At 34.9% G+C, this 12,324-nt stretch overlaps 1 protein-coding gene across 1 annotated transcript in view; it reads left to right on the top strand.

Annotated features, from left to right (window-relative positions):
- LOC125652300 (muscle-specific protein 300 kDa-like) overlaps positions 1–12,324 on the top strand; it is a 133,522-nt gene that overhangs the window by 3,824 nt on the left and 117,374 nt on the right. The window contains exon 2 of the mRNA XM_056166081.1: positions 530–763. Coding sequence (XP_056022056.1) covers positions 598–763 — 166 coding nt within the window. The 5' untranslated portion in view covers positions 530–597. The remainder of the gene's footprint in view (positions 1–529; positions 764–12,324) is intronic.

Raw genomic sequence — 12,324 nt, 5'->3', positions numbered from 1 at the left:
TTTTATTCAGAGACTAATTACAACCTCACTGACTTAGAATGTCAGCAATTTTTACTCTGGATGTGTGTTATCACTGTTATGCATGCAACAGAAAATCAAAATTTTGAACTTCAGTTTGCTTGATTTTTTTTTTTACATTTTATAAAAATTATTTAATCTGTTTATTTCAATTTTGTAATGAATGCCACTATTATATTTGCCAGCTTAGGACCTGTAAGCTGATTATTTTAAGTACTCTCATCTGTTTAATTTCACAGGTATTTTACAGTTAGGGACTAAAAAGCCAGGAGCATTTTGTTGACTGAATAGGGCTGCACCCCATTTAAATTCTCCACACACCATTTATTGCATTTGTGTCACGAGCTATTGATACCATCAATTCACATCTACATTGAATGGCACAGATTGATTACATGCATGCTAAATGTTTTTATTTCTACCCATAATACTGTGCCGAGAAAACAATTTGAAATTCCTAGGACCCTGCCAAGAAGTCTTGAACACTGCTATTATTTTATACTTGTTGCAGGTGTTTATAATGGTGTGAAGTAAAGAGCAGCGAGAATCCCATCCAGTGTAAGTGACAGAAAGGAGACCATGGAGACTCGCCGATCAACGGGATCCTTGTCCTCGCTCTCTGGATCGGGAACCTTTACTCCACCCATGTCCCCACGTGTGGAGAGTCCACGGGCTGCGGCAGCAGTTGGGGAGAAACGACAGGGGTCAGGGAAGGGCATTCAAATGCAGATTCAGCAGCTTGCAAGTGAGGATGATGATAAGCCTTTTCATATGCATGAATGTCTCTAGTATATTCCATCATTTGAAGTTGACCATTTATATTATCTTTATGATTTAATTATACACAAAAGTATAAAGTTTGACAATTTGGATGTCCATTCTTATCACATTCACTGATCCAATATAATTCAAAGTCGACTGATTGATGTCACATCTCATAAGCATTTGTACCTGCTTAAACATGGTTGGTAATTTCTTTGATACCACCATGTGGGTGCTAATAAAATTTGCTTGCTGTCTGCATTGCAGCAAATCAATACACAGCCATAAATTTTAATTAATGGAAAGGTATATTGAACACATTTACAGTTGACAAGGTGTTGTTCATTGTACTTTGTCAAACCTTAGGACTATTACCCCCTCCCTTTTTTTCCCAATGACCCCAGGAAACAGTTTGATACTGTGTTTGACAAAACACATGTTGCCTTCAAACCCCGTCAATAATATCTTATCCAATCAATTTTGTAGTGTATGAAACAACTGATGGTAACTGATATGACCATCTATTATTCAAGACCTAGCTCTTACAAATGCAGCTGTTTTATATTGTATATACAAATGTATTATATACTGGCTCTTGGATAATAATCTTTCAACAGAATGGAAATCATGTATGTAAATGATAAAATGTCATTTGACTTGCATGTATACTTGTATGAAACATTTTTGACATTTTATCAAGAAAACTCATTTCACTTGCTATTTCAATCTGTTCCTATCCATGATCATTTCAACATTTTTAGCTAAATTAATTTCAGCAGTTTAGAGGAACCAAAATTATTTACTGTCCCTGCACCCTTGGGGCCTTAGGGGTGGGAAGAAAACCTGTAAAAATTGTGCACTCTTCAGTTTTTAGCTCACCTGAGCTGAAAGCTCAAGTAAGCTTTTCAGATTACCTGTCGTCCATCTGTCTTGTCAGTCAGTTTGGTAAATCAAATTTCTGCACTTTTTTCTCTGTTTTTGTAGACATTTATTTGATATTTGGTACATCGCTTTGCGAGAACAAGTTACAGATCAAGTTCAAATTTCGTCTTGGTCTATTGATTTTTCACTAAGTTATGGCCCTTGGACTCAGAAAAATAGCATGAATGATCAGTTTCCGAACTTTTTTTCTGTTTTTCTGTTGTGTTTTCAGATATTCATTTGGTATTTGGTTCAGTGCTATGCCAAAAGAAGTTACACATCTAGTTCGAATTTTGTCTCGGTCCGTTGATTTTTCACAAGTTATGGCCCCTGGACTTAGAAAAATAGCATGAACCTTTTTGTTGTGCTTGCAGATATTCTTTTGATATTTGGTACATTGCTTTGTTATAACAAGTTGCAGATCCAGTTTGAATTTGGTTTTGGTCTGTTAATTTTTCACTAAGTTATGGCCCATGGACTTAGAAAAATAGCATGAATGATCAGTTTCCGGACTTTTTTGTTGTTGTACTTACAGATATTCATTTGATACATTGCTTTGCCACAACATGCTACAGATCAGGTTTTAGTTTTATGATTTTTCACTGAGTTATGGCCCTTGGACTTTAAAAAATGGTGTGAATTATCATTTTTGTTTTACTTTTTTTGTTGTGCTTGCAGATATTTATTTGATAATTGGTACATTTTAGTTTGCCTCTACAAAGTTGATAAGAACTAGTGGCGTCACATCCACACTAGCTTAAAGGTTATATCAGAGTTTCTTATTTCTGTAAATAAGAGTACTACACTCATTAAAAGTTTTAGCATAGTAATACAGCAATGCAGCTAAATTATTCATGATCACCTACATTTCACAGTTCATTGACTTGGTTAAAGACTTAAACCTGACTATAGATTTGTTTTTTTCCCCTGGTCTAGTCTTTGTACCTGAATAGTAGTTGATTTCCAACCATTCCTATCCTTTACCATAACCTACATAATGAACTTCAAATATTGTTGCAGTCCAGTAATTTTCGCACCAGTAGGGTGCCAGATTGCCATGCAATGCTCTCAGAATCCTTGTTCTTATTAATATACAAGCATTCCCAGGTAGTGAAGATTAAGTTTGTTCAAATTGTGGTCCCTGGGGGTAGGGTGAGGCCGCAATAGGGGATCAAAGTTTTACATGCATTAGGAGTATGATATAGAAAAATAGAATATTACAGCAGAGCTTGAATACTTACATGTATATTGATATGCATTAAAATAAAAATATACATGAAAGCTTCCTGATATAGATGAGGTCCAAGTTTGTGCAATCCATGGTCCCTGGGGGTAGAAGGAGGCCACAGTAGGGGATCAAAGTTTTACATTCAGATATATTGGGAAATTTTTTAAAAATCTTCTCAAGAACCACTGGGTTAGAAAAGTGGAAATTTACATGAAAGCTTCCTGACATAGTGCAGATTGAAGTTTGTTCAAATCATATATAGGAAAAACATCTTTGAACATCTTAAGAACAGCAGGGCCATGATTAGTCATATTGATCTGCAAGCATATTCAGGTAGTGCAAATTTAAGTTTGTTCAATTCAGGTGCCCCAGCGGTAGGGTGGAGCCATAATAGGAGATCAAAGTCTGATCATGAACATTCAGGAATTTTCAAGATTAGCAGGACCACACTAAATCATTTCAAAATGAAATGTTCCTAAGTTGTATTGATTCAATTCTTTTATGCCCCTGTGACTAAAGTAAGGGGAGGCATATTGTTGTTGTCCCATCTGTCTGAAACTTGAACCTTGAACTTTTGAATGCTGAGTGATAGGGCTTTCATATTTCAAATTTGTATTCCTTGTGACAAGACCTATCATTTGGTATCGATGTTTTGATCTTGTGACTTTGACCTTTGAGTTTGAACTACTACTAAGAAAACCTAACCTCTAGGCAATATCTCCTAAACTATATTTAAGGTAAATTTCATTTGATGCCATGTTTGACCATGTGACCTTGGCCTTGGAGTTTGACCCAAATTTTAAACTTGAACCTTGCTTAAAACTTTTCAATAGTGAGTGATACATCTTTCATATTTCTTGTATTGTAACAAGACCTTTCTTTTAGAACCAAAAGTTTTGACCTTGTAACCTTAACCTTATTTTGACCTACTTTCAAGAAAAGTTAACCTAGGCAATTTCCTCTGAGCTGTTTTAGGTACATAAAATACATATTAATCATATAAATTCGTTATGACAAAACCTTACCTTTCATACCATTATTTTTTTTTTATCTTGTTACATTGTATCATGATTATATCATGACCTTGTGGGGCTAGGTTGGGGCCACGATATGGGGTCAAAATTTTTCATAGGAATAAAGATTGCAAAAAATCTTTTAAGGTAGCTCACTGCACTAAAGCTTATACTCTTTATGACACTACGTCACAAGATGGTGATTTAAATGTTTTGTGAAATTATTTGTATTGATCGACTTGTTTGTCTATCATCGTAGCTTAGTGGTTAAAGCATTGGGCTGGTGAACCACAGATCTCAAGTTCAAATCCGCCAGAGTCTTTTGTTCATGTGTTGAAATAATTTGTTTTCAAAATCATATTTTTATCCAAATTTGCATATTTTCTGCCTGTTTTGGCATATATACTTATTGTATATCATTATATCTTTTATGATTAAATCAATTCGTACTGAGTTGAGAAAATATTTCAGGTGTAGTGAGCCACCTTAAGAATCCCAATAGCAGAACAATAGCAGGGCCAAGGTGACTCATGTGAACAATGTGGCCCATGAGCCTTAATTTTGTTAAACATGTACACATTTAATATACATGTATGGATACATCAGTACACATTTAATATACATGTATGGATACATCAGTACACATTTAATATACATGTATGGATACATCAGTACACATTTAATATACATGTATGGATACATCAGAACACATTTAATATACATGTATGGATATATCAGTACACATTTAATATTCATGTATGGATACATCAGTACACATTTAATATACATGTATGGATACATCAGTACACATTTAATATACATGTATGGATACATCAGTACACATTTAATATACATGTATGGATATATCAGTACACATTTAATATACATGTATGGATACATCAGTACACATTTAATATACATGTATGGATACATCATTCAAACTATATTGTCATAGAGTTTGATTTACAGAATATATAAAACTAGGTTATTGCACTTGTAAATGTCAGCCTTGTTTTGTCTTTGAAAATGAGTTTTATCCTTTTATTAGCCTGTATACATCAATTTAAACAAAAAAATTTCAACATGCAGTACTGAGTACAGTGCTATTCTTGTGAATATTTTGAAATAATTGGAATTTCTTGGAATTTAGTTAGAACTGAGTGTTCTGTGGCTAGAAGTTTAAGAGAAATTATTGGTATCAAACTTGCAGACACACTTCCAACCCAAAAAACGTCACATGAGGGTTTAAATCGAAAAAATGTTTGGATTGCAATTGTTAGCCAATCGAGCTCTGGATGGAGGCCAAATTTGATAAGGATATCTTGCACATTTACATTTATATACAGTTTTGAATGTGTATGTACATTTAACCATATAGTAGATAGAGATGAATTGAAATAGTCTGTAAGGACTTGGTCTTTAGCAATGTTTAATTGATTTTGTGAACTTCAAAAGTTAATAGTTTACCTATTGCAAAAGAAAAGGTTTTCTTTGAAATTATAGTTATCCAGTGAAAATAGGAATCTTCCCCAAAATAACACTTCTCTGACCTGTATTATCATTGAAGTTATAAAAAGTTGCCATGTTTAGACATGTATCTAAGATGTATACCAAATGCTTTGCAAAACTCTTTGTTGTGAATGTCTTCAATCTTATTTCTGAATTCATCTGTCAGTAATGTCCTGAGTAAAGGATTACCAAGCAAATTTTTTTGCCCTAACAATCAAACTAAATGTTGAAGTTGGATTTTATTGCAAATGGTCAGGTCCATCGTTATGTGTTGACCGTCATGCGTTAACAATTGAACATTTTTAACTTCTTTTTCATAACTATTCTTTTCTAATTTGGTATGAATCATCTTTTGGACAAGGGGGACATAAATTGTAAATTTTAGGACTCCTGCCCCCCTGGGGCCATACAGGCAGGGCAAAAACTGCCAAAATTGAGCACTTTAAAAAAATATTCTTACAATTGCACATCTGTTAGAAAAACTAAATGCATAGTGATGTAGAGCAGGAAGGCCTCTACCAAAATGTAAATCTCATTATCTATCTAGATGTGCAGAAATGTTTTTGTTTTCAGATTGAAGGAGAATTGGGTACATTTTGGGGGGATCATATGGGATGGGGTTTAACATAGAACTCTATGGGGGAGGGGGGAATTTGTTCCAAATTCAACAGATATAACTTAACAAATATGATAAATAGAATCCTGAGGTCTTCCGAAATGAGAAGAGAATGACTAGGTTTACAAATTAGTATCAAAGTCAAGTAACTCCAGTAACCTTGAGCTCTGACCATGAACACCGGGATTAATAGCGACTTAGGATCTTTAGAAATAGTAAAAGGTTGACAGGACCTACAAACTAGTATCAAGGTCAAGTGACTTCAGTGACCTTAACCACTGACCTTAGAACATAATATTGGTATCACTTCAGAACCAAGTCTGATATAGACATGGGGTCTTCAGAAATGATGAAAGAATGATGGGATCTACAAATTAGTATCAAGGTCAAGTGACTCCAGTGACCTTGACCTCTGACTGTGAACATAAAACTGTTGTAACTTTAGAACTGGAATTGATAGAGACATGAAATCTTCAGAAATGGTAAGAGGATGATAAGATCTACAAACTAGTATCAAGGTAAAGTGACTCTAGTGACCTTGACCATAAATCTGGTATAACTTCAGAATTGGGAATTTTAAAGACATATAATCCTCAGAAATACTAGTATCTACAGTGACTTTGACATTTGACCTTGATCATAGAAAGTTGTATTACTTTAGAACCAGGACTTATCAAGACACGAAATCTTTAGATGTGATGAAATAATGTGACCTTCAAACTAGTATCTCCAGTGACCTTGACCTTTGACCTTGATTATAAAAACTTGTATAATTTTAGAACCAGGAGTGATAGAAATATGGGGTCATAAAAATGATGAGAGGATGATGGGACCTACAAACTATAGGATCAAGATCAAGTGATGCCAGTTTTATTGAAGGAAAAGGGGGGTCTTTTTTTTTTTTTTAATTTCAAAATCAAGGTCTAGATTTTTAAAATGATGTGAAAATTGGCATGGATTTTGTGCAAGAGAGAAAAATAGTTGTACTTGGAAAAAGTCCACTTTTATACAGCCAGTACTTCGTTTGGGAGACTTAATAACTTTAAAGCTTTTTCTTGACTCCTGAGCATCTGACAAACAACATATTGAAAGAATTTTAAAATTGTTTGGCTAGGTCATAACTTTCTAATTCAAAGATACTAGACATCTCTGCTTGGCACAAAGGCTGCTAATGAGCGGACAATGTGTATTTGTCCTAAACTGAAAACATTTGGTCAGTGTCTAGCATTTAAAACTTTGATTTAATTCTTCAGGCCACAACTATTGTTGAAAGACAGGTTTATGATACTGGACACAAAGATTTCTTGTGATCAAACAGTGTGACTTGACCTTTAACCAAGGTTATATGGCCAAGGTCAGTAGTAAAAACATTTCTATGGGCATGCTGAGAGCTCAGGCCCAGGCAGTGTGTCATTACTATGAATTACCATCAATTAGCCAAAGTCAAGGTAATGTAAACTTGTCAGAAATATGTTATTTCAGGCCCTAATGGGAGACAATTGAAGCCCCAACCATTTTTTTGCCTTAAAAAAGTCATTAATAGAATAATTTGCTAAAAGAAGCAAACATAACTTGATCACAAAAACTATAGCCCGTTCATTCATCAGAGATTGTACTTTGTAAATATAGGCATGAGATCAGGTGAGCTTTGTGAGAGATCAGGTGAGCTCTGTGACCCATGTGGACCTTACATGTATGTCTTACACTACCCTATCTAGCTAGCAAAATAATTTCTGTTACTGTGTATATCATGCAGGGAACTGAAAATGATCAGAGTTTAGATCCAGGTGAATATGGACTAAAGTTGGATAGTTTAGTGTTAAATAAGGTGTATTTGTATGTTGGCATTCATCCAAACTTGCTTTTACTGTGTATCAACAACATTGATTTACCTATATCACTTGATTTCTGTGAATGTGCCCTGTCACCAAGGTGAATCTTATCTAATATCAATAAATTGTCCATGCCAAGAAGATACGCATTAATTGACTAAATTACTTTTTGTCAATGTAATAGTAACACTCTACAGCGTAAAGATCTGTTACTACACATGATTTTTTTTCCAATCAATACAATTCAGATTTTCCATACATCCAGACTTAACTTATCATTTCTATTGATAAATATTCAAGAAGGCAGTGGTTTTCAGCTCCTGTCTTTTGACTGGCAATTGCTGCAAAGTTGTGTGATTCCAAATGTTGATCTCAGAACAATAACCTGGTGAAGAAACTGGAAAATAATATTTGAATAACTCTGTGGCAGATTAATCCCATTAAAATTAACCACCTGATTTTGTGAGAGACTTGTCGGGGACATTTTATACAATGTTTAATCTTGAATCAAGGTAGATATTACAAACAGAACGGGGTTACTAAACTGGACATACGAAAGACTTGACGAGATAGAGTGGATAACAGAAGGAATACACTCATTGTCAAAACTCATCCAGATTCTTTTTCTGTGCATCGGGGGATCAACCAATAATTCAATGTATTTTTCTGACTGCCAAGTGTTTGATTCTGGTGGACCAACAAATCATTTATACAGGCAGGTCATTTTCCTGTAGCTAGAAAATGACATTGGATAATTAGATTGACCAGCAATTTTCAGAGCACAACGATTATTGAGGGAGAGACTCTCATAAAAGTGAAGGGAACAATGGAAATAATGCAGAGAATCTTACTGCTGTGAGTGCATGGAATTACCTAAAGTGACAAACGTGTAAAGGCTTGGATTATGCGTCCAGTTAGGAAATGGTTGAAATTATTTGCAAAAAAGGACGGTATTTCAAATCATCGGACATTGATGAATACAAAAACTACCATGGTAGGAGTTCTTTACCACGATGTAAAATTGAATTGTGATTTGTAATGGTTATTAGTTGGTTACTTTGGTTCTTATGCTATTGTGGTCATTGACCATCACCCAAATGTCATACCCTCTAGTCACAAATGAATTATCTAATAACCCCCCCCCCTCCCCAGGCATTTTGAAATGGTGGCTGCCTATGATTGGAGGGGCACCCCTAGGATACTATTGTTTGTACCACCCCTATCATAACCAATCAAATTTCCCAATAATTTATTTTGAAAAATAACATGACCTAATAGTTGACCATTAATCTGACTATCACTTTTGGGAAATTTGTCCAAATGCAAGTTCCACGTTCAAGTCTTACAGACAGATTTTGTTGAATTTCAAGCCATTAATTAGTTTTTTTTTTAAAAATATTATATTCCCCAAATGGTTGTATGAGAGGTTTTTCATCTGGTGCTGAGGTATATTGTGTACAAAGACGAAGAACACCGACTGGTCACTATTTGCGAAGAAACAAATTTTGACATGCACAGAGCACTATTCATGTTTTCTCTGGACTGCTGATCTATGTGTAAGGGTTGTATCTTTTGTTACCCTGAAGACTTCCACCTCATTCCGTTATGCACACCACTCACATTCCCACGATCTGATTGAGGAACAACATGCATGGAACATCTAGTACTCACCGAAGCACCACAAAATCTTGGATCTTAACTCTGACAGAGAATTTGAAGTAATTGTTTCCATTTGCCATTTGCATTAGGCTTTGTTCAAGAGATTATTGTGTAAAACAATAACCTTGGGTTATAACAGTATGGAGGCCCTGTCACTGCTAACTGCTGAGGATATCGGCGACACTTTACCTTTAGGCCAGAGATGGCTATAATAGATCCACCAGTAGACATTCCCCCTTGACCTGGCTGCCAGTAGAGCACAACAATGCTCAGACAATAACAAAAACAACAAAAATCTCCTGCATTTCCTCATTAAGACCGAAATTTAATATGTCAAAAAACAAGCCATAATTCTTAAGGAAGTTGAAATCCATGTAAGAAACATGTAATCATATTGAATAGAAACAGATAGATCTTTTACAGAGTAAAATTGACACCCCTACACCATTGAAAAAAGCAGCTTGTCCAGTGTGTGATCTGGTTTTATGAGTCTCATGATTTAGCTCACCTGCACTAATAGCTCATGTGACCTTGATCAAAGTTTTTCCATATTTTGTCTGATGTTGTCTGTGAACTTTATTTTCAACTTCTTCACAAGAATCACGGAACTAATTTTGACCAAAATTGCCACAAAGCATCCTTAGGTGAAGGGAATTCAATTTTATTCAAATTGAAACCTTCTTCATAAGGGCAGATAAGTAAGAAAAAAGTGCAAATACTGTGGAATGTTAAAAAAAAAACTTCTCAGGGACTACTGAACCAGAAAAGGCAAAACTTATTTGAAAGCTTTTTTTATGCAGTGAAGATCCGAGTTTGTTCAAACTATGCCTCATATGGCCGGAATGGGACAACAAAAACGTAATATTGTATATAATATGGTACAAGACTAGTGTGGGGCTGCATGAAGAATTTATATACATGTATAGGACTTTTCTTTCAAAAAAATCCTTTTAAGAGCCATAGGGTACAGTATGTCAAGTTAATTTTTAACATCTTTATGTTATCTTTGTGTTTACTTACTTTATGACCCTGGGGCTAAGGTAAGGCTAGAAGAAGAGTTCAATGTTTTTTATAGGATTACATAGGAAAATTCATTTTCTCATGAACCACAAGGGCACAGTATGTCAAATTTAAGCATTCTCATTTAGTGTGGTTAACGTTTGTTAATACTGTGACCCCTCCCTCTCCCAATGGGGAGGGGGGGGGTATCACATGCTGAGGCTGCAAGAAGGGTTGAAATTTTTAGATTGGAATTCCTAGTACATATATATATTATGTAGGAATTACAAAATACTTCTCAAAATTTTCAAATGAATGCAAAAGCATCCTCCTATACAGGGTAGACATTATGACTCCTGTGTTCAAGGTGATTCTGTAAAAGGGGATGGGGCATGATTGGGATTTAATGTTTTACATGAGAAACTGCTATAGTCAGGTGAGGAAGGGGTATAATAGGAATTAAGGAGGTACTCTACATCGTCAATGGCTGACTTCCTTTATAAATATCAGCAATATTTGTCTATAATTATTTATTTAAAAAATTATCACCTAGCTGAGTAGCTCAGTAGGTTAGCATGTCAACTGCTGAACTGTAGATCGCAGGTTCGAGTGTAGCAGGGATTTTCAATTTTTTTCAGATTGCTTTTTACTAAAACTGCATTTTTTGACGAAATAAAATAAATTTGAAAGTTTTCAATTTCAAAATCCATTCATATCCTCCACTTTTCATCCATATACAATATCTCTGGTGTAGCATACATCCTTAATATACTGCTAATATTAATAGTTACTCAAGCATAAAATGTAAATAAATCGGACTGTTGGTTGATTAAGTACACCTGCATATACTAATGGTTACAAGAAAATGATGATTCAAAATTAAACAATTCTTAATTCTAGCAGAAAGGAAAATAAAGTAAAGGATTCTGGTCACTGTTGGTTAGGTATGCCGAGGTTTATTAAACCATTGTAATGGAGGCAGTAAACTATGAATGGCGGGAATGATTTACCTCAGGTAGATATATTGATTGCTGAGACCTTTAACAGCCCACGACGGGCTGTATAGATCATGTTCTGATCCATTCAGGGACAAAGACAGCAAGAAGAACGGAATAGCAATTTCTTCAAGCCCAGCCCCAAGGGAACTTATAGGAGGTCGGGGGAACTCCTATATGCACACTGCGGGGCTTGGGATCAACATTGGGATAACTCAAAATTTTGTTGCCTGTGAAGTGTTGTTAATTTAAAATGTGTATTTGAAATATTCATGGAGGAGCATATACTTTGGCACTAAAAATAATTAACAATGGAAAAACAGAGCATGAATTTGACTTATCAAACCCAAGTGTTTGCACAACGTGTGCTTTCACTTAAAGGTAATGTATTTTTGTTCTAGTTTCACATATGAAATACATATTAAGCATGACTTAAACCTAATTCTTTGTGGGTATTTTGAATACAGAAATGAAGAATTATATCTGAAGAAGATGGATTGTCTTGTGTTTTTATAGTTTAATATACATGATTTGTAACAGTTTCCACAGATTCTATGTGTTAAGTTCTATCTGAATGATACCTCCAAATATGCAAGTGATCCCCTTACCCTGGTTATTGTGTAAAAACATGTTTACACTGCGGATTTCATAATCTGTTCAGTGAGACAGTCCTGGATATACGGGTAGTGTATGTATTGGAATCTTTCCAGATATATACCAATAATTTCAGAATGAAGATTTTTGCCTACAGTGTTTACTTGTGGTACAGGGC

Source organism: Ostrea edulis, chromosome 5, assembly GCF_947568905.1.
Source record: "Ostrea edulis chromosome 5, xbOstEdul1.1, whole genome shotgun sequence".
Classification (NCBI taxonomy): Eukaryota; Metazoa; Mollusca; class Bivalvia; order Ostreida; family Ostreidae; genus Ostrea; species Ostrea edulis.
The sequence above is the reverse complement of the archived record's forward strand: the minus strand, read 5'-3'. Positions and strand labels throughout refer to the sequence as shown.